Source organism: Prionailurus viverrinus, chromosome F2, assembly GCF_022837055.1.
Source record: "Prionailurus viverrinus isolate Anna chromosome F2, UM_Priviv_1.0, whole genome shotgun sequence".
Taxonomy (NCBI): Eukaryota; Metazoa; Chordata; class Mammalia; order Carnivora; family Felidae; genus Prionailurus; species Prionailurus viverrinus.
In genome coordinates this window covers 20,136,692-20,160,418 of record NC_062578.1, presented here as the reverse complement: position 1 = coordinate 20,160,418, position 23,727 = coordinate 20,136,692, and the positions used below count along the sequence as shown (strand labels likewise).

At 44.3% G+C, this 23,727-nt stretch overlaps 1 protein-coding gene across 4 annotated transcripts in view; it reads left to right on the top strand.

Moving 5' to 3' along the window:
• Window positions 1–23,727, top strand: part of SLCO5A1 (solute carrier organic anion transporter family member 5A1) — a 310,848-nt gene that overhangs the window by 156,823 nt on the left and 130,298 nt on the right. For all 4 annotated transcript variants that reach the window (XR_007148759.1, XM_047842985.1, XM_047842982.1 and 1 more), the window contains exon 4: window positions 5,534–6,935. Coding sequence is in view for 3 of the 4 variants with exons in the window: in XM_047842985.1 (XP_047698941.1) it covers window positions 6,020–6,935 (916 nt within the window). In the remaining variant the exon portion in view is untranslated. The remainder of the gene's footprint in view (window positions 1–5,533; window positions 6,936–23,727) is intronic.

Sequence of the window (23,727 nt, the reverse complement as noted above, 5' to 3'; positions counted from 1 at the left end):
CAGCACTTGCAAACCACAGGGCTGGAGTGACTGGGTGCATTCTCTGGACCCCAGGGCCAAATCTGTTTCTCTTTTGTTTTACCCAGCTTGAAATTTCCTTCTAAGTGAGGCTGTAAATGCCAACTCCTGTTAAGAGTTTACTTTTTAATCTTATAGTTAACAACACTGTATTGTATGTTTGAAAGTTGCTAAGGGAGTAGATCTGAAAAGTTCTCATCACGAGAAAAAAATTTGTGACCATGTGTGGTGATGGATATTAACCAGACTTATCGTTGCAATTAGTTCACAATAGATACATATATCAAACACCTAAAAAGCATCATGTCAAGGATATCTCAATAAAAATAAAACTAAGTTAAAAAAAATAAAAACAATTTGAGGAAATCAGTTATATCATAAATTACTTTTTGGGGGCACCTGGGTGGCTCAGGGGGTTAAGCGTCTGACTTTGCCTCAGGTCATGATCTCACAGTTAGTGAGCTCGAGCCCCTTGTCCTGCTCTGTGCTGACAGCTCAGAGCCTGGAGCCTGCTTTGGATTCTGTGTCTCCCTGTCTCTCCCTGCTACTCCCCTACTTGTGCTTTCTCTCTCTCTCTCCCCCTCTCTCTCACAAAAACAAATAAAAACAAAACAAATTCCTTTTTGGAACTAAGAATAGAGATGTAATTTAAATATGTCACAGAGGCTAATCCTCTCGATACCTCTTTAGGGTCTGTGAATAAAGCTGTGTTTCAATATTGAAAAAAAAAGTTAACTTAAACATACAATTTGTCCCCTCTGAAGCAACCAGTGTCTAATTCAGTTATAGCAACTGTGAATTATATTTTAAGCCCAGAAAATATTCTGCACCAAAATCCAGTTCTTCCCGTGTCTGGGAGACTTCTGAAGTGAGCCTTTTTTCAGGAAGGAGAGAAGAGAGTGAAGAACAAGTTCCCTCTCACTTTCCTTGTTCCATTCTCCAGAGCAGCCAGATTTTAAGCCCATGGAATGCAGTAGGTGATTCTGAAGGCTACCTTCTTATTATATGAAGGCTGGGCAAGGAGCAATTTATGTGTAAGTTACACTGATTAATGACTTAGAAGAAGCATTAGCAACCTGGAAATTCGAAGAGAGTTTATCCCAATATACCTAACAAGGTACATATTCTGGTTTAGGCAGCTGTACTCACTTATATTGTGTGAAATAAGCCACGGCTGTAGCAGAATCCCATGATGTGAATCCATTTCTTTCTATGAATCTGACAATTAGGGCTGATGGAGACACGCCTGGCCTTTTCCAAGGTCACACTTAACTATGGAAGAGAAAGCAAAAGAAGTGTCTCTTGCTAAATGTTTTCTTCTTGTTTCCGGTATGGGTAGCTAATTGGGCCTTTTTAGATTCTGTCTGTAAATCATGATCTTTCTATGAGGGGCAATAAAAACAATCTATAGGTTCTTAGAGTTGTTGCTAGTTTAACTACAGTAATGGACCATGAATGAACACAGCATGTTCCAGGGACATGATTATTTGACTTTCAGCAGGGAAGCCGTCTGTTGGCACCTAATGCAACAGATTGAATTTGCTGGAGAAAAACTGACGTCTGGGGCTGGGGCTGAAATGAGGGAATGGGCCAAAGAGCTTAGAAGGATGTAATAGGAGGCAGATCGATTCTGTTTGGATCCAGACTAAGCTCCGAGGAGTATTTAGGTGCAAGAAGTGATGCACGCTTTTGCCTACATTACCAGCAGTAGGAGACTACAATTTGGGCCGGGGTGGAGCTGGAGTCATACTGCTTGTTTGTGGAAAAGAAACAGTGGGCTTGATGGAGATCTCAGGAGGAGGGCATAGTGGCAGGGGATGAGGAAAGGAGTATCTTTGCCCCGTTTGTTTGGTCAGTCTGGAAGCTACCAGAAGATCAGTGTTGCCTCATCATGGGCATCAAGCACACACTAACTGCTCTTTGGTGTCAGCTGGCCTATTTCGTTCTCCAAGGATTGGCTGTGAATGGTAGTTATTGGACTAAAGTAAGATAATTAACAGATGCAAGGTGCACCGAAAAGTCAAGCTGCTGTACAATTATGAGAGATCTTCCAGTCAGGGTTAAGAGGATGGGCTTTAGGAACACACGGGTTCCACAGACCAGCTGTGCGCCCTCACCGAGTTACTTAATCTCTCTGCACCTTACTCATCAGGTCTATAAAGTGGAGACAGTATTCTCATTGGAAATGGCCAAGGGTCAATGAAGTGGCTCTGGCATGGCAGGAATGGCGAGCATAGTCGTGGCAGTGGTAGGGCAATCCCCTTCCTTCTTTAGATCACCATCTCCCTCTCTTGAAGCTCAGCTTGAAGTGAGTGTCCTCCTGCTTGCTACAGTGAATGGACTCTTCTCAGTTAACCTCTCTGACTTCTCTTCAGGTTTCCATGCATCTGATAACTCCCTTCTTAAGAATTTTCTGCTGCTATGGCTTCTGTGACTTCTCTGATTCTTCACCCACCTCCATTGGTTCTAATCTCCCTCCTCAGCTTTTTCCCTCTCCGTCTCTTAGACTGTGGTCTTAGACAGGGCCCTGTCCTTAGCCTTCCTCTCTGCAGTCTGCCTGGTCTTCCTTATTCACCTGATTGTCACCTTTGGGCTGATGACTGTTAATTTACGTCTCCAGTCCAAACTCCCTGTGTATCATATATCAAAATGGCTTATGGGACATGTATACCTGCCTGGCGAAATCAATGAGTCTGAAAGGAGAACCATCTTTCCCTCAAGAGCTCCTCCTGTGTTTGGGTTGGATGTCATCTACCCAGTCAGTCCCGTATGAAACTTGAGAGACATCTTACATTGGACCGTTTTCTCATCTTCCAGATTACATTGACTTCCAGGTATGGCCACTTCCACCTTCTCATTGTATAGTTAATCAGTTCCTCCTCTCCATGTCCTTGTCACCACCTCATCCCATTTTGTCTAGAGATTGCTTCCTAACTTGTCTCAGTGCCCTCAACGTGGCCTCGATTCACCCACCACTGCCAGAACACCTTTCTGGTGAGCGACTCAGAGCATCACTGGCCCTTCACGGCAGACAGCTCACAAGCCGTGAAGCCCTTGCTGACCTTCTCCACGCTGCAACCCTTGCGGTCCTTCCTCGGCCCCATCCCTGCGATCTCCCTGCAACTCCTCTACCTATTAACTTGTAGCACCATGCCCCATGCTGTTGCACACGCCTTTCCTTCTGCCTGGAAATGATGGCGGAGTTAAGTGAATGGATATTAGGTTCTTCGGTGGCATCCTGTAAGGAGCTCGCCTCGTTGTTTTAGGCTACTTAGGGTGTATTTCTTCCACAATACAGAGGTTTCCTCAGTCCAGGGATCCTGTCCTGTTCATCGTTGGTCCCCACAACCTACTCTGGTCCCTAGACATTGTGGGTGCCCACGACACGGAGCAAACGGACAGAAATAATTTCTTTATTCAGAATGGGCTCCCTGGCTCAGCAGCTCACTTTTTTGGAGACCTGCCCCCTCAGGGCTTCAGCGCTCCTCCGCCTCCCGTCCTGGCCGGGCGGGTGAAGGGCGGCGGGTGGCCCGCTGCCTCCGGGCCGGGGCTGGGCGGCCGCCCGCGCGCCTGCGCCCTCTGCTGCTCCGCTCCGGGCGCGTCTCTGTGCGCGTGTGTCTGGAGAGGGAGGCTTGGGTGACAGGCGAGGGGTGGGGGTAAGAGTTCAGCCCGACTCACAGTCTCATTCACTGATTTCTCCGCGGCTGGACCGAAGCTGCCTCCCCAGGCGTCTCCCCACTACTCCCGCGCCTCCACAGCCCCCACTTCCCGCCGCTCCGCTCTCAGCCAGACATTCTGACCGACACTCACCAGTGAGTAGCGGCGGCTGGTGCGCCCGGGCAGCGCGGCGAGCCGTCCTCCCGCGGGCTGTGTGTGCGTGCGTGCGTGTGTGTGTGTGTGTGTGTGTGCACGCGCAGGGGTGTCCCAGGGATTCCACGCCGGCCCCGAGAGCTCCCGGCTGGGGAGCGTGCGTCCCTCCGCGCCGGCGCTGCGGGGTGGGTGCCCGCGCGGGCAGGGGCTCGGCCGCCGCCGAGCGCCGAGGGAGTTTGCCGGGATTCCCCGGGTCGGCGCGCGGCCGCCGGTGGGGTTCCCCGGGACGGCGCCCGGGCGAGGAGGCGGCGGGGAAGCCCGGACTGCGAGCGGCCGGCAGGCCGGGAATCTGGGAGCCCGTCCGGCCCGGCGGAGCCGAGGGAGCCGCCGGAGCGGCCGCCCCTGGACGCCCAGCCTCCCCGCCTTTCTCCCTTACCCGTCCTCCTTTCTTCCCTCAGCAGCATCACACAAACCCGAAATGAAACCCAACGCGGCGAAGTCCGGCTCTCCTCTCCCACCTGGTGCACATCACCCCGGGCGGGAGCACTGAAGTGGGAGTCCCCGAGATGGGGGGCGGGGGCTTACCCCGGGGACACACCTGTTTTCGGCTCTCGCTGAATTCAAGCCGGATGCGGGAGCGCGCGAGGGGCTCCGATATCCACGCGCGCGCGCGCGCGTGTGTGTGTGTGTGTGTGTGTGTGTGTGTGTGTGCGGGCGTGAGGGGTCTCTCTGCGTGTCTGTGTGTGTGGTGTGTGTGTGCGCGCGCGCTCGCGCACGCACCCCGGGCCCACGCGCGCAGGGTGCGCTCGATGTAAACAGCGTACCTCTCCCGCGGCCTCCTGGCGCCAAGACTGCTCGGTGGGCTCCCAGCGAGCTCTGTGACAGCGAGCGTGCCGGCATCTCTTTGTTTGGCTGTTGCTTCCCCACCCCTCCGCAAAGCAAACTGATTTTCGGTTTCGCGTGACACTGCGCGCTGGGACTTAGTGTGGGCCGCAGCCTCAAATGCCCCTGGTATTTGAAATTGAATAGTTCTTTCGGTCTGGGGGGTTATTTTTAGTGTCGGGAGTAAAGAGGCTAGAGCGTTGACCTTTTTGCGGCTGCTCTGGGCTTTGCATACGTGTCCCTGATGGAGCAGACGGATTCGCATCCAGTCGCGCACACGTGCCTGCGCACAAGTGTGTACACACATTTCTACACACGCAGCTTTCCCCCCCCCCCTTTTTTTTTTAAAAAAAAATCGGTACTGGGAATGTACTGTTTGTAAGGAAACACACACACACACACACACCCCAAAAAAACTTTCCTTTGTTCTTTTGGGCATTTTCTATTTTGAGTAATGGAGTAGGAGTACCAAAAGGTTGCAATTAGTTCAGCCGAATAAAAGACACTGCCTCTGAGTCACGGCTGCCAGGTTGATAATTATTAACATATAAAAGCAGATGCTCTGTTTAAGGCAAAAGGGGCGGGGCGGGGGCAGGTCCATGGTAGACAATGAGGGAGGGTCTCTGCCGACCGCCTGCTGCTTATTGTTCGGGCACTAGAGGCTGCAGCCTGCAGCCGCTTCCTCCTCCAGGGCTTCGCTCCCCGCTCGTGCCTCGGTCCCATTTGGGACCGTCCGCGTCACCCAGCGCTGGCCCCCGGGGCGGCGGGACGCCAGCCCCAGCCGCAGCCGCCCTTCGCTGACCGCCCTCTCTCTGCTTTGCAGGTTGGCATCTTTGCGCCCGAGGGTGTCGCAAGCGGAGGCGGCGAGGACAGGGCGCCTCCGGCCCAGCCAGCCGGGCGGTATGCGGCGCGGGCAACAGCGCTAAGCGCCCCCACGCTGGGCACGGGGCGTACTCGCTCCAGGCGGCGGGCCGAGCGGCGGCGGCGGAGGGGATGCGCCCGGGACGTGCAAGGCTCCTACCGCGAGCTACCGCCCCGAGGTGGACCCCCAGCAGGGCTCAACGCAGGACCGCGCGGACCCCTGCCCCCCGGGGCACGCGGCTGCGGAGCCTCGGGGCCGCATCTGCGGTCAGGATGCCCTGGGTGCCTCCCTGCTGGTGAGGATGCCCTGCTGCGCGGCTCTGCACCCCCGGCCCCGGTCCCTGGTAGGCACGACTGAGAGGGCCAGACTTCGGCCCCTGGTGCCGGTGGATGAAAAGCGCCGGAGTCCCTGAGTGCGACCAGCGATCGAATCTGAATTCTAAGAGCCATGGACGAAGGCACTGGGCAGCAGCCCCAGGCGGGAGAGCAGCTGGAAGCGCAAGCCACAGTAGGAGCTGTCCAAGAGAAGTGCGAACCAGAGACCTTTAGGTCCAAGAGTTTACCCGTCCTGAACAGCGCCTCCTGCCGGCCAGACCTCAGTCCTGCGAGTACAGGCGCAAAGGCAGCTTTTGGCTGTACAGATTCTTTGGGCCGTCAGGAGTCGAAACAGGGCCCAAGCGGGTTGGCCCCCAGTCCCTCTGCTCCGTCCACTTCGGCAGAGATGGCAGGGCTCATGGAATGTAACCACAGGGTGGAAGTCAGCAAAGCCGTGTCGGTGTCCTCCACGCTGGCCACGCTCCAGGGGAGAAGGTGCCTCTATGTGGTCCTCACTGATTCCCGTTGCTTCCTGGTTTGCATGTGTTTCCTGACCTTCATCCAGGCGTTGATGGTCTCCGGCTACTTGAGCAGTGTCATCACCACCATCGAAAGGCGCTACAGTCTGAAGAGTTCTGAGTCGGGGCTACTGGTCAGCTGCTTTGACATTGGGAGCCTGGTGGTGGTGGTGTTCGTCAGCTACTTTGGCGGCCGGGGTCGGAGGCCCCTGTGGCTGGCCGTCGGTGGACTTTTCATTGCCATCGGGGCTGCCCTCTTTGCTTTACCTCACTTCATCTCGCCTCCCTACCAGATCCAAGAGTTGAATGCCTCGGCCTCCAACGACGGCCTGTGTCAGAATGGCAACTCCACGGCCACCTCGGAGCCTCCCGCCTGCCTGAAGGACTCAGGAGGAAATAATCACTGGGTCTATGTGGCTTTATTCATTTGCGCACAGATTCTCATCGGAATGGGTTCCACACCTATTTATACCTTGGGACCAACCTACTTGGATGACAATGTCAAGAAAGAAAACGCATCCTTGTACCTAGGTAAGACTTTCCTGTCCTCTCAGATAAACTTGAACTCAACAATCAAAAGGAAACACTTTTTCACATTTCCCAGGAGATTTTATACACACACACACACACACACACACACACACACACACATACATACACACGACACAAAATATATATATGTATAGAATCTCATCATATATACCTCACTATACATATAAATATATATATATACTGTATCTATAATGCCATTGTATATATTATGTGTATATTTTCAGCATTAAGCTTCAGTGTATTTTATATTTTTGTGTGTTAGCCTTAGTGTGATGTGTTTTAGTTTGGAAGAGAATCAAATAGAGAAGTCCTTGAGCTAATCGTCAGACTCACACTTCACACTCTTTCCCCAAGTAATGCAAACTTTTAACTTTGGGGTTGTGCTTCTTTCTCTTGCTGTCTGCCTTTGGAAAAGCCCGAAGTGATCAAGTTTATTTTCTAATGGCTGTTCTTCTAGAAAGGTCAGGAACGAATAGAAGTACCTGGTGTGGAGTGAAGCTTTGGATTATTTACTGCTTTCATTCCCTGCTGCTTTTCATTCTTGTCCTCCACAGCAGGGCTAATGGAGCACCCAGACTACATACAAGATGCTTTACTGCCTCCGTACCTGTATTCCTTACGTATATCACCTGCATCACTATCTAAAAACAAAACTCGAGTGATACCAAATGACTAAGTTATCTCTATGCGGAAGCAAGATCACATGTTGCTATTTTTGTTGCTGGTTCAAGACCCTTAAGTACATGAACTTGGGAACAGGTGGCTCTTGGATTTGGTGATTTGACCTGCAAGAATCAGCTCCTGTGACAGGGATGCTGGGGTTAAATAGAGGGTGCTCATATGAGGCCAGGCAGCCACTGCAGCAGGTAGGAAAATGTAGTTCCTAGAAATCTGTGTGGTTGTCAGCACCTCCCTCTACCAGCTGCCCCTTCAACATTGAACTTTTAAGGGATGGATTTAAACCCTTGAAAAGGATGAATAGCAGTCATGCTACATGGGATCTCTGTTTTTCTATGTTTCTATACTGGGGTCCAACTAAAAGAAGATAAAGAATTGTACTTTATTTAAAAAAAAAAACAACAGTAGATAAGCAAATACCAGCTACATTTACCATTTTATTAGCCATGTGTTGATAGGATCTTTGGTGTGGGAATAACAAGGTTTCGAAGGACGGTGAGAATGATACCCCATCAAGAGGGCTATGATCTTTTCTCAACACAATTGCTGTCCCCAGAATATGTTGTAGAGGGTGTCTGAGCAATGTATGGTCCCCAATAACTGGTTCAGATGCATTAGGACAAGAGTTTTATAATTTATTTGTATTATTAAATGCCAAGGAAGGAAATTTTCATTCAGAGAAGAGAGGACTAGCTTGCTTGTTACTTTGTCTCCTTATCTTCTAACATTTATTATGACAAATTTTCAAACATATAGAACAGGTGAAACAGTACAGTGGGCCCCAATATTTCCACCACCTAGACTCAATAATTGTTCATTGTGTCAGATTTGCTTTATCAACCTGCGCGTGTAAGTATTATGTAATATATTTTCTGGGTGGGGGTGGGGAGCTAAGCCCTTTTAAAGTAATTGTAGACATCACTAAGTTTCAGTGTGTATCTTATAAAAATAAAGACTTTTTTTGACATCTGTGCAGGAACTTTATTTAACCTGCCGAGTTCATAATCATTCCCTAATATCATCAAATATCCAGTCCATATTAAAATTTCTTCAATTGCCCTCTCAATGTCTTTGATAACTGTATTTTTCAAACCAGAAGCCAATCAAGATTCTCATGCATTGCATTTGTCCACTAACCTTGTTAGTGGTTTTATAATCTAGAACAGTGCCTCAACGTTTTTTTCTTTTTTCATCATATAGACTTTTTGAAGGGACAAGGCTAGTTGATTTGCGGGATGTTCTACATTCTAGATTTATCTGATTATTTCCTTGTGGGGTTGCTTACCTTGTCTTCCATCCCGAATATTTCTCATAGGCTGGAAGTTCAGTCTAAAGATGTAAATAGATTCAGACACAACACTCTTGGTCAGACTACCTCAAGGCAATGCGGTGTGTTTTACGTTACATGGATCTGGCCATTCATTAGTGATGTTACGTTTAATCACTTGGTTGAGTGGGTGATTGCTAGGTCTTTCCATTGTAAACATGTACTTCTCCCTTGGAAAATAATAAGTAATCTTTAGAAAGATAACCTGACTCTGTAAATATCCCAATTGTTATTCTTATTTTTGCCGATCGTTGCCTCCGTTTACTTAGAACTCCCTTCTACCCCACTTCTTGGATACTGTTCACACAAATTTGCTTCATCAAAAACACAGGCAGGGCCCTACACAAAGGGAGAACATCCACTAGTAAGAGCCCTACGATTTAACTTTTCTGGTCGTGGTTATACACTGAGAAGAAAAACAGCAAGTTTTTCCCAAAGTGCTACTTTGGGGAAAACCAAAAATGAGACAGAGTCCCAGCCCCTGAAGAGCTTTCAGGGTAATAAAGAAATAGTGCCCATTTGACGTAGGGGTGTGAAGTGACCCGTGCAAGGGGAGAAAAAGTGGTATTTGCTTATTCCTCCTTCTATTCCTCTTCCCCCCCCTCTACTTCCTCCTCCCTTTCCTCCTCCTCCTCTTCTTTTGAAAAAACCTTGATGAAGGCCTTAGGACACATTCTTTGGGAAACTCTGGAGAGTTCTGTTGTATTAAGTGGATCTCAGCAAAAGCTACAGTGGTTTGAGTGCCAGGAATCTTACATGTACTATTTTACTTAATGTTCTCAGTGACCTCCTGAGATGGGATTGTTTTCCCTATTTCATGGATGGGGACACTGAAGCTCAGAGAGTTTGAATGACTTGCTTAAGGGCTTCAAACCCACCCCTCTCTGACCAGAGAGCCCTTGGGCTTCCCTCCTCACTGCGTGTTTTCTGGCAAGAAGCTCTGAGAGCCAACTGAAAGAAAGCAAAGGATGTGCCGTGTCCATAAGAGCCCTGAACATGGTGCAGAAGGAAGCTGAATTGGCCCACAGTTCCTCAGAACAAGAGCCGTTGTAAATCTTTAAAAAAAATTTTTTTAAATGTTTATTTATTTTTGACAGAGAGAGAGCCTGAGCAGGGGAGGGGCAGAGAGAGAGGGAGACACAGAATCTGAAGCAGGCTCCAGGCTCTGAGCTGTCAGCACAGAGCCCGACGCGGGGCTCGAACCCACAGACCGCGAGATCATGACCTGAGCTGAAGTCGGACGCTCGACTGACTGAGCCCCCCAGGCGCCCCGTCGTAAACCTTTTAAAGCAGGTTTTGTAGGTAACCTCTGTGTCAATTCAAATAAGAGAGGCCACTATATTCCTAGACACGAGAGGTGTTAACCTAGTATGATGTGGGATTGTTTCTAATAAATAACTCTTTCAATATCTTTGTTATTTTTTGCAAAACTGTTCTATATTACCTTTTTCACTGTCCACTCCTTTCTTAGTCTTTCTGTTCATCTTTCTGACTTCTCATTACAACCATAGAAGGAAAAATAAATGCAGGTAGCAAGTTCGTAATTGCGGGCACGAACAGATACTGAATTAACATTAAAACCATTGAAACGGAACGTAAATGTATGTCTTAATCTTGTGGATGTTTGATGTTAGCATTCTGGCAGTTTTAACCGTAGAACAGTTGTGGTCATAGATGAGCTACGGCGGCCTTTATACCCACTAAGTGCCCCAACTCCTTCTGCAGGGAGAGAGATTTAGTGTTGACCTGGGGCGCAGAGAAAGCTTTGTGGCTATTAAGAAGCGAGGTTAGTAACTAGACCATGAGTTGAAATTGTATCTCACGAAGAGAGAGGATATGTGGTCCTTTGGGGGCAAGAAACTAGTGAACTAACAGTGAAATGAGAAAGAATGGCTAACAGGTAGGAAAAGGGAAAAGGGGATGCATTTCTAGAATCGAAAGCCACAACTCTCATTGGGGGATATTCAGGATAAGTAATAATAGGCATGGGTTGGCCGTTGGCCAAGCGGTGTGGGTGCAGCAGTCATGTCCTTGGTGTGTGAGCCTTGACTTCACACCACAGAGAAGGCGCGGGGTTGGCACAGTGCCTTAGAAAGCGCTAGATGAGGAGGCAGGAGGTCTATATTTTAGTCTGGCTCTACCGGTGACTGGTGGTGAGACTTCAGACAAATCCCTTAACGTCTCCCAGCCTCTGTTTCCGCACGAGGATTAGTACATTTGTTTCCCTCACTGTAATATTTTGAGGACCAAATGGGATTACATGTGTGCAAGCATTCTGCCAACTGTAAGAGGCAGCACTCCGCTCTGCTAAAGTGGAATTCAAACTCATCCTACAGAGTGGGCAGAGTGAGGAGTGAGAGATATTTTACGCTTTCTGAGTATGAAAACCCTCCACCAGATCTTTTTACAGTTAGAAAAAAGGAAAGAAACAGTGTGTAGGCAATTAAAACATTGTATAGGAAATCAGTCTTTGGAAACATTGTACGTGTACCTTTGATCAGCGTTTCAGCAACGTTATAGTCCTTATACTCGGGAGTAAAGGCGTTTTCTGCGAACCCAAGGTTTTATTACCAGAGCTTTCTGTATGTCATCCTTTGATGACCATCTTTCTTGAGTGTGTGAACATTTATGCAGTGGATATTTGTGCCTCGTGTAATGTAACAGAAGCTCTTCTGAAGTTTGAGGGGGCTCTGTGGTGTCCTGGTTTTACTATTGTGGCTCTTCATTTGCCCACATAGATTGGCAGGACATTTGGTGAACATGAGCTGGTCCGAGGACATACTCAGAAGGAATATTATTTTATTTATTTATTTATTTATTTATTTATTTATTTTGAGATAGAGGGAGAGAGAGAGTGCAGGCGCATGTTCGGGCACCCACGCAGGGTGGGGAGGGAGCAGAAGTTGAGAGAGAAAGAATCCCAAGCAGGTACATGCTCAACACAGAGCCCAACATGGGGCTTGATCCCATGGCCCTGGGATCATGACCTGAGCCAAAGTCAAGAGTGGGACGCTTAACCAGTCGAGCGACCCAGGTGCCCCTCAGAAGTAATATTATTATCTTAAAATAAATAGCTGGTGGCTTCTTCCTTTTTTTCCTTTTTTCACATTTCCTCAGTCTTTTAAAAGTACAGTGAGATTGAAATCAGTTGAGTTCTACTTCATCAAGGTTTTATAGTAATATAAACATTATATATATATATGTATATGTGTGTGTATATATATTTTTGCTCTTTTTCTGAGATAAAGTGCTCTTTCCAAGTATGAGAACCCTTCATCTTTTTTTTTTTTATAATTGGAAAAGAGAAGGTACTTCTTCGAAACATTGTATAGAAAAATCTTCATTAGTTTTTAGCAACGTTGTATACAACAATCTGTATCTGGGGCGCCCTGGGTGGCTCAGTTGGTTAAGCATCCTACTCTTGGTTTCGTCTCAGGTCATGATCTCATGGTTCGTGAGATCAAGCCCTGCATCGGGCCTGCTTGGGATTCTCTCTCCCTCCCTCCCTCTCTCTCTCTCTCTCCCTCTCCCTCTCCCTGCCCCTCCCCTGCATGCTCTCTTTCTCTCTCTCTCAAAATAAATAAAACATTAAAAAAAGAGAACAATCTGTGTCTCAATGTAAAAGATTTTATTTATAGTAATAAAAATAATGAAATGTACAAAGACATATGTTTCAGTTCAGTGTTCCCAAAACTGTATAACCAAAGTGTATATGTGGCTTTGGCAAGTTAGGGGTTTATTTATCTTGAGCAACAACCCAGCTTCCTCTCTTCTTGCCCGGCTCCTAGCAATGGGTGCTACACCTGAGGCACTGCATGCCTGTTCCTCACAAGGAGAAAATGGAGGAGGAAGCACCTGTTTACTCTCAAGGATGTCTTCTTGGTCAGTTCGAGTCTCCTGGCCTCTTCCAGCTAACATGATTTTGGGGAAGGCAAAGTTTTAGGTTCCCAGTCTGTATGGGAGAGGAAGGCAAGTAAAATGAAGGTGGAGCAAATATGGAGTGACTTCTAGTTGTAGAAGTCTTCCACACCGGCTATGTTTTTCTTTTTTTATCTCAGTAGCCAGAAAATTTAGGACTTTTTTTTTTTTTTTTTTTTTTTTACTGGCCAGTATTAATAACCTACCCTAAGTAGCTTAGAGCATTGTTTTTCCTGACTTTTTGGATGGGATTTTGAAAGGACCCAATAAATAGCACCCTTTCCCTCACTTGACTTCTGAGGTAGGTGAGAAATAAGTCAAAGACCAAAATATCACCTTTTTAAATGGATAGAAATGAGACTGAAGAATGTAGCTCATATCTTTGTGCAAATGGACTTTGTAATTATGCCACCATTAAACAGACTTACTCATCCAGCCACAGGCAATGCTGGAGCTTAACAGTGTAGCAGCCTTGGGTCTCCCCATGTGGGGTGGGGCCCTGGCTGGGGGCAGCATAGCTAAGACTTAGGCCAAGAGGGAGCAGGGCAGAATTGTTACTCCCTACCTGTGTGCTAACTCCCAAGAGACAAAAAGGAGGAGTTGAGCTGAACATCTTGGTTTATTTTAAGATTCATCAACCACATTAATCTGCTGCTGCTTTCCTAGGGAGGAATGGTGCTGGGGTAAGGGGGGAGTCAACAAAGGAAAGATCATGTGGAATATATATTCTCTTCTAATTCTAACTCATTTTTTATTCTGCTTTAATTTTGCTTGTCTTGTTTACAATGTGTTCATCTTTGTAAGCCTCATAAAATCCTTTTGGGAAGTAGACTCTGTATAAATCATGAATACATAAAAAAAATAATCTGCACTGAAAACTATGAGGGAGAATGACGGCTGAGGGATTTGAGGAAATGATGATCCAGGACCTAGAGAAATAACCCAGATGGATGCAGGGCAGAGAGTGAGAACGACGTGGCATCTGTGGCCTGTGGCAGCATCTTGTTGGGATGTCAGTGAGTTTTACATATACCTGGGGCAGTTAGTCTGTGTCAGAACACGTATGTCTTCTCCACCCTTAGCGATTACTGAATTTATATCAGCTGCATGCTGGTCACTTGTGGCCTCTAAGACAAACTACTCAGTCTAAGATGTTGAGAAACAAACTTCATATTCTAACTGATAAGTAAAAGGGTTTGCTTCCTCGCTGGGGAAAAGACAGTTGAGTGCACCTTGATTTATTTAGCTCACCTGCAAAGAGAACAGCCTTTTTAGTAGTATTTATGCTACGTTTTTCAAGCATGATTTATTCCATCTCTCCCCTCCCAGTGCTATGAATTCTGTTATGTACGCAGTCTGAAACAGCCCTTCTGAAACTTTAAAAACGTGTGAATCGCCAGGGTGCCTTTTAAAAAATGCAGATTCTGCTTCTGTAAGTCCGCGGTGAGGCCTGGGATTCTGCATTTCTAACAGACTCGCAGGTGAGGTGAGTGCTGCTGGTCTGAGGACCGTATTTGGAGCAGTAGGGGTCCACAGATCTTTGGTTCGCTTCCCCCATGCCCCCCCCCCCCCCCCCCCCCCCCGAGGGAAGTTGCTGTCTGGGCTTGGGGGTGGAGCCCCTGTACTGAAGTTCCGTGTCGTCAAGAAGCCTCCCATCTCTTACTCATTTGTGAAAGCAAGATGTCAGTTTTGGATATTTCATAAGCTGTGGCTCCTGTTTTGAATTCCACAGTTGTGTGACATGTTCACTGCTGAGTTCAGTAAGAGAAAGTGACCTTAAACAAATGTTGTTCATCTTGACATTCACCAAAGGAAGCATCACTTTGTTTATCTCATTCTTCACCCTGAAGGCTCCGCACTGACGGGTTTCTCTCGGTTGGTGGAACTCTGTCAGAGGTGCGTTTGTGTGCTCGCCTTATGAGGTCCCTTGGTTGGGGAAAAGCATACAGAGCCAGGTACTTGGCTCTGCTTTTTTCTTTCTAAACAATCTAGAAAATTTAATAGTGAATTGGGAGTTTGATAATAGATAAATGTGACATCTGGGTATATTGGAAATGGTTTTGAAGAATGAAGATCAGAAGTTTTTCCTTTGCAAAGGGTGATCAGACAGAAAAGGGCATGACTGGACTGTCTGGCTGAGTTCTCTCCCATAGTAATTGTCAAGTCAGTATGTGTTCCGGAGATCATCTCGTTTATTTCTTTTTTTAAGGTTTATTTACTTATTCTGAGAGAGAATGCACGTGACCCACATGACCCAGCAGTCCAACGTCCAGGTATATATATCCAAAAGAGTTAAAAGCAGGGTCTAAAGACATATCTGAACACTCATGTTGATAGCAGCATCACTCATAATAGCCAAGAAGAGGAAGCAATCCAAGTGTCCATCAGCATATGAATGGATAAACAAAATGTATATGCATATAATGGGATATTATTTGGCTTTAAAAGGAAGGGAAATCCTGATACATTCATCTACAACATGGATGAATCTCCTTTTTTTTTTTTATTTAATTTTTTATTTTTTTAAGTTTACATCCAAATTAGTTAGCATATAGTGAAACAATGATTTCAGGAGTAGATTCCTTGGTGCCCCTTACCCATTTAGCCCATCCCCCCTCCCACAACCCCTCCCGTAACCCTCAGTTTGTTCTCCATATTAATGAGTCTCTAATGCTTTGTCCCCCTCTCCGTTTTTATATTATTTTTGTTTCCCTTCCCTTATGTTCACCTGTTTTGTCTCTTAAAGTCCTCATATGAGTGAAGTCATATGTTTGTCTTTCTCTGACTAATTTCACATAGCACAATACCCTCCAGTTCCATCCACATAGTTGCAAATGGCAAGATTTCATTCTTTTTGATTGCCGAGTAATACTCCATTGTGTGTGTGTGTGTGTGTGTGTGTGTGTGTGTGTGTGTGTGTGTGTATATATATATATACATATATATACCACATCTTCTTTATCCATTCATCCATCAATGGACATTTGGGCTCTTCCCATACTGTGGCTATTGTTGCTAGTGCTGCTATAAACATGGGGGTGCATGTGTCCCTTTGAAACAGCACCCCTGTATTCCTTGGATAAACGCCTAGGAGTGCAATTGCTGGGTCGTAGGGTAGTTCTATTTTAGTTTTTTGAGGAACCTCCATACTGTTTTCCAGAGTGACTGCACCAGCTTGCATTCCCATGAATCTCTTTTTTTAATGTTTCTTTCTTTTGAGAGAGAGAGAGAGAGAGAGAGAGAGAGAATGGGGGAAGGGCAGAGAGAGAGGGAGACAGAGGATCCTAAGCAGGCCCTGTGCTGACACCAGAGAGCCCCATGTGTGGCTCTAACTCACGAACTATGAAATTGTGACCTGAGCCCAAGTCAGACACTTAACCGACTGAGCCACTCAGGTGCCCCAACATGGATGAATCTTGAAGACATTGTGCTAAGTGAAATGTGACAGTCAGAAACAGACAGTACTGTTTGAACTTATACAAGGTATCTAAAATAGTCAAATTCATAGAAACAGAAAGTAGAATTGTGGTTGTCAGGGTGTGGGGGGAAGGGGGACTGGGGAGTTGGTGTTTAATGGGTATAGACTTTCAGTTTTGCTTGATAAAAATTTCTGAAGACCGATTGCACAACAATATACTTCACAGTATTGAACTGTATGCTTGAAAATGGTTATTGAGGTAAAAAAATTAAAGGGTTTCCCCAAGTCATACAGCCAATTTGTTTTGAGTCTGAGTTGATCTATAGATTATAAACCAATCTGTATTTAAAAAAATCTACTACAAAAATGGAAATTCTGGGAATTTCAAGTCCTTGGATGGTAGAATTCTTTTTTCCTAGCCCATGCAGCATTCTAGCACGTGTTGGTTCGGGTGTCTATACTTCAGCTATGAGAATTTTTTTTCAAGTGTGTGTGAGTTTCAAGTCATTTCTTATGGGTGTAATTAAGAAAAAAAAAAAAGGAATAGGGATTTTGTACAAGAAAAATGGAGTAAAAAATGGATTTTACAGTAAGCATTTTAGGGAGGAAGTCTTCGGTGAGAAAAGGTGAAGAGACATACATGGGCATTTGGATTGTTCTGTTGTGTCTTTTTGGAGAAAGAGACTGGAATATTTGAAATTGGAGAATACAGCTCCATGGCCACATATTGTGCTGTGCTGGGTGCTCCCGAAAGAAGTAGTGCTTTCACCTTGTGTTTTCCATCTCCCTGTTCTAGAGAAAAAGAGATGGGGGTTTCATAGCTGCCTGGTCCTCCTCCTCCAAAACCATTCACTGGACTCAGGGGTGCCATGTTCTGAATCTCAGTTCCTTTATGGAAAATTTGTAGGTTATAGGTCATTCTGAAACACTGGTTCTTAAGCAGGGTGATTGCTTCCCTCCCCCCAACCACCCAACTGGGTAATGTCTGGAATCTTTTTAATTGTCACAGCTTAGATGGGTATTTTAGTGGTATTTTGGCTAGTGTTGCTGCTAAGCATCCTACAGTCCACAGGACGCCCTCCCCCCCATCCTCAGAGATTTGTCAATGGTGATGCTCCAAACTTTGTTTAATCTTAAGCATCCAGAAATGCCCAGATGGCTCAGTCAGTTAAGCATCTGGCTCTTAATTTCAGCTCAGGTCACGATCTCACGGTTTGTGAGTTCGAGCCCCACATCGGGCTCTGCGCTAACAGTGCTTGGGATTCTCTCTGTCCCTCTCTCTGATTTTCCTCTCTTTCTCTCTCTTTCTCAAAATAAATCAACTTTAATTTTTTTAAATGTTTATTCATTAAAAAATTTTTTTTAACGTTTATTTATTTTTGAGACAGAGAGAGACAGAGCATGAACAGGAGAGGGGCAGAGAGAGGGAGACACAGAATCTGAAACAGGCTCCAGGCTCTGAGCTGTTAGCACAGAGCCCTACGCAGGGTTTGAATTCACGGACCGTGAGATCAATGTTTATTCCTTTTTGAGAGACAGAAAGAGACAGAGCATGAGCGGGGGAGGGGCAGAGAAACAGGGAGACGCAGAATGTGAAGCAGGCTCCAGGCTCTCAGCTGTTAGCACAGAGCCTGACATGGGGCTTGAACTGACAAACCATGAGATCATGACCTGAGCTGAAGTTGGACCAAGTCACCCAAGTGCCCCTAAATAAATAAACTTAAACCCTTACGCATCCAAATTACTCTATATCTTGTATTTTTTTAATGTCTTGGAACTATAAGTGGAAATCTCTGGGTCATAGAATCAGAAAGCATTGAACATTTGGATGGAGGAGATCCAGGTTAAACATGTCTTTGTAAATAGAAAGGGTTTCTAGCAAGCAAGGGATAGGAAATGCAAATTCATTGTGCATTACTCATTGCTACATCTTGCTCAGTAAATATCATAGTATTTATACTATTTTATGTTATTATTAGAATTTAGGAGATAATATGCCATAGTATATTATTTTCAGTGGATATAAAAATATGTAGGGTTTCATGATTTTTATTGTGACTTCACTTCCCAGCTTAAAAAGGTTTTTAATCATAGAGATTTTCTGGACCATCTTTAGAGTCGGGAATACTGAAACCCTTGAAAAGGGAATGGTGTGTGTGTGTGTGTGTGTGTGTGTGTGTGTGTGTGTGTGTGTGTGTATGTGTACTAAGGTAGTGGAATGCCATTTGCTTCTGATATCTGACTTGTGGTTGTGGCTTTAGTAAAGAAAACATTGAGACAAGGAATTCTGGAGAACTGTAAAGTGATTAATCAGCATTTGAAAGCATAGCTCACCAAATAATTGGACCTCAAGAGAAGATGTAGGATAGATTTAATGAGGGGTTATAAGACCTAAATTTTTTCTTAAAAATAAATGAATGCTAAATTAACTAAAAAAAAAAAAAACAAACAACAACCTTGGATACAGTTTCATTGTGGGATCTAACAAGGATTATTTTTAACAGCAAATATATTTTTTTAATGTTTATTTACTTGTTTTGAGAGACAGAGAGAGAGAAAGAGACAGACAGAGAGAGTGTGAGTGGGGTAGAGATAGAGAGAGAGGGAGACAGAGAATCCCAAGCAGGCTCAATGTGGGGGGCAATCTCATGAACCATGAGATCATAACCTGAGCTGAAATCAAGAGTTGGATGTTTAACCGACTGAGCCACCCAGGTACCCCAACAGCAGATATTTTTGAGAGTTTAATATATACCAGCCATTGTGCTAAATGCTTTATCATCTTATTTTATTCTCAGAACAACTCTACGTGGTAGCTACTTTTCTTCTTTTCTATTGTGGCAAAAAATACTTGAGACTAAATTTACCATCAACAATATTTAAGAGTATAGGTTGGTAGTGTTGAGGATATTCACACTGTTGTGCAGTAGATCTCTAGATCTTTTTCATCTTGTAACACTGAAATTCCATATCCATTAAACACTATTGCTCCCTCCCTTTGTTCTTGGCAGCCCCCTTTCTACTTTCTGTGTAAACTGTATTGACTACTGTAGGTACTTCATATGAGTGGAATCACACAGTATTTGTTCTTTTGTGACTGGCTTGTTTGGCTTAGCAAAACGTCTTTGAGGTCCATTCATATTGCAAATGGCAAGATCCCATTCTTTTTCATGGCTGAGTAATATTTCATTGTATACATATACCGTATTTTCTTTATCCATTCATCTTTTCATGGATACTGGGATTGCTTCCACTTCTTGACTATTGTAAATAGTGCTGCTGTGAATATATCTCTTTGAGATAGATTTTGCTTTCAATTCTTTTGGAAACATACCCAGAAATGGGATTGCTAAATCACATGATAACTCTATTTTTAATTTTTTGAGGGTCCTCCATACTATTTTCCATAATGACTGCACCATTTTACACTCCCACCAACAGTGCATGAGGGTTTCAACTTCTCTATATACTTTCACAATCACTTATTTTCTGTTCTTTTGATTAGTGGTCAAAAGATGGGTGTGAGTTGATATCTTATTGTAGTTTTGATTTGCATTTCCCTGATAGTTAGGGACACCAAACATCTTCTTATATGCATATTGGCCATTTACATACTTTCTTTGGAGAAATGTCTAAATTGTTTGCCATTTTTTAATTGGATTATTTTTTGTCGTCATTGACTTCTAGAATTTTCTTCTATATTCTGGATATAAACCCCTTATCAGATATATGATTTACAATTATTTTGTCCCCTTCTGTGGGTTGGCTTTTCACCCTGTTGATTGTTTCCTTTCATGTGTAGAAGTTTTAATGTTTGGTATAGTTTCATTAGTCTATTTTTGATTTTATTGCCTATGCTCTTGAGGTCATATCCAAGAAATCATTGTCAAATCCAATGTTCCAAACCTTTCTCCCTATGTTTTCTTTTCGGTGTTTTTAATAGTTTTATATCTTATGTGTAGGTCTTTAATTTGGGTTAATTTTTACATATAGTGTAAAGTCAGGGTCTACCTTCCTTCTTTTGAATGTGGACATTCAATACTATTTGTTGAATAGGGTCTCCTTTCCCTATTGTGTAGTTTTGGTTCCCTTGTCAAAAATTGACAGCTCTTTTTCTATTTTCTATTTTTACGTTATATGTATATTTTATATTACATATATATGTAGGTATAAAATGTGTATATATAAATTGTACAACTATTATATATATATATACATATATATGTATATATATATATATACACACACCACATACACACACACACACACATACACACAGGTGCCCCTAAATAAATAAACTTAAAAAAAATCTTAAGGATCCAAATTACTCTATATCTTGTATTTTTTTTTTTATGTCTTGGAACTATAAGTGGAAATCTCTAGGTCATAGAATCAGAAAGCATTGAACATTTGGATGGAGGAGATCCAGGTTAAACATGTCTTTGTAAATAGAAAGGGTTTCTAGCAATCAAGGGATAGGAAATGCAAATTCATTGTGCATTACTCATTGCTACATCTTGCTCAGTAAATATCATAGTATTTATACTATCTTATGTTATTATTGGAATATAGGAAATAATATGCCATACATATTATAGTTGAGGAAATTGAGATTGACTAATACACTCAAGGCCATCTCAAAAGTGGCAAAGCCAGCACCCAAGGTCATCATCCAGAGTCTGAACTCTAAGCATCAGCATTATGGAAAGAGGATGGGAGGGAAAAGTTTATAAATTTCTGGTGTGGCTTTGGCTGAGTTTTCTTTTTTAATTTTTTAAAGTTGTGTTTATTTATTTTGAGAGAGACAGAGACAACATGAGTGGGGGTGGAGCAGAGAGAGAGGGAGAGAGAGAATCTCAAGCAGGCTCTGCTCTACCTGCACAGAGCCCGATGCCAGGCTCGAACTCATGAAAATGTGAGATCGTCACCTGATCTGAAACCAAGAGCCAGATACTCAACCGACTGAACACCCAGACACCCCTTGGCTGATTTTCTTAGTCTTTCTTACCTATAAAGGAGATGAGGAGGTAAGGCTAGTGGTTTCTTAGATTCTTATCACCTCTTAAGTTATCCAGTTCTGTGCCTTCTCTGTGTGGCTTGATATAGTCTTGTTCTGGAACTTTGTACTCAGATCTTGAGAGAAGTTATACTCTGTTCTGTTTTCCCTTAAGCCATTAGAAGCTAGTCTTGAGCCCTTCCTCCAACCTCTGGTGCCTTGACAATCACCATGTGACAGCTGTCCTTGGGAAGTCAAATATTCCTTTAAAAAAATTAAAAAAAATTTTTTTTTCAACGTTTTTTATTTATTTTTAGGACAGAGAGAGACAGAGCATGAACGGGGGAGGGGCAGAGAGAGAGGGAGACACAGAATCGGAAACAGGCTCCAGGCTCTGAGCCATCAGCCCAGAGCCCGACGTGGGGCTCGAACTCACGGACCGCGAGATCGTGACCTGGCTGAAGTCGGACGCTTAACCGACTGCGTTACCCAGGCGCCCCCCAAAAATTTTTTTTTTAAGTAAACTCTACACCTAACGTGGGACTCAAACTCATGACCCTGAGACCAAGAGCCACATGCTCCTGATTCTGAGCTAGAATCAGGCATTCCTGTTGCTCCTTATCAGGCAGCTGTGGTAAATTACCTGGTGGTAAATTCAGAGCCTACGTCCCTTCCTGGGAGTTATGATTGCTTGTGAAACTGCCACCCTGCAAAAATGCTAGTCTCTGTTACCTAATATAACCTGAAAAGGCAGGTGCAGATTACTCTTGCTCAGAAGAGAGCATATTTAGGTAATTAATATTTTCAGCAGGAGGAAATTATATAATTGGCAAATGTTTGAAACTGAATTGTGCCATTCCTGACTGTCTAGCATGTGGGAATTCTCAGCTGTAATACTTTAATAATAATAATAATAATAATAATAGTAATAATAATGGGTTTTGGTTTTTTCAGGTGTTCTCTTATTTATTTATTTATTTATTTATTTATTTATTTATTTATTTATTTGGTCTCGAATTCCTAGGAGGAAAATAGAAGTTTTAAAGTTTGTTTTTCCTTTTTTTTTGTAAGAAAAGGGGAGAAATTGGGGCACCTGGGTGGCTCAGTTGGTTGAGCATCCGACTCTTGGTTTCAGCTCTGGTCATTTTTTCACAGTTCGTGAATTTGAGCCCTGCACTGGGTTCTGTGCTGACAGTGTGGAGTCTGCTTGGGATTCTCTCTCTCCCTTTCTCTCTGCCGTCCCCAACTTGCGTGTGTGCATGCATGTGCACTCTCTCTCTCTCTTTCTCTAAAGTAAATAAATAAGCATTAAAAATAAAAGTGGAGGTGCGCCTGGGTGGCTCATTTGGTTAAGCATCTGACTCTTGATTCCAGCTCAGGTCATGATCTCACAGTTTGTGAGCTCAAGCCTTGCACCTGGCCCACTGCTGTTAGCGCAGAGCCCGCTTTGGATCCTCTATTCCTCTTTCTCTTTGCCCTTCCCCTGCTCGTGCTTTTTCTCTCAAAAATAAAAATAAGCATTTATTTTTATTTCTTTTAACGTTTATTTATTTTTGAGAGAGAGAGAGCACAAGCAGGGGAGGGACAGAAAGAGGGAGACACAGAATCTGAAATAGGCTCCAGGCTCTAAGCTGTCAGCACAGAGCCCGATGCAGGGCTTGAACCCACGAACTGTGAGATCATGACCTGAGCCAAAGTCGGACGCCTTTCCTTTTTAGTGAAGGACAGCAGCAACTTTTAACAAGATGCAAAAATTTTCCTGAGATAAATCTGAAAAAGTTTCCATGGGAAAGACTTAAAACTAAATACAAATACAAATACAAATCTAAATACAAATACAAATACAAATCTAAATCTTAGAATAGTTATGTTTAAATTTTGGTTTTGCTGGTCTTAACAATATCTCTAGTTATGTCATTCTTGTGAAACTCTCAAAGAAAGTAGTTTTAATGGGTTTTTAAATGCTTATTTATTTTTGAGAGAGAGAGAGAGAGACAAAATCGGAAGCAGGCTCCAGGCTCAGAGCTGTCACCATAGAGCTTGATGCGGGGCCCGAACTCATGGACCGTGAGATCATGACCTGAGCTGAAGTTGGCGGCTTAACCAACTGAGCCACCCAGGTGCCCCAGTTTTAATTTCTTATTTAGGATTGATGGAAGGCAATGGTGGCTAATGCAAGAAAGGAAGAGTGATGGGTAGTGCACCTTCTAATCTCTGGGTTCAGTTTTTGGGGGGTGTGTATTGTTCTCCTTTAATCACACTTTCCTTTTAGTTTCCAGAGTTATTGTTGTCAGGGAGAGACCCTCACGTGGATTCTCATGGGATACTTATTTATTCACTTATGTGACCTCTCATACCACTTTGGAAATGACTAAGTTAAGACTTGAACCTTCTTGGTCATCCTGTATTTTTTTTTTTAATTTTTTTTTCAACG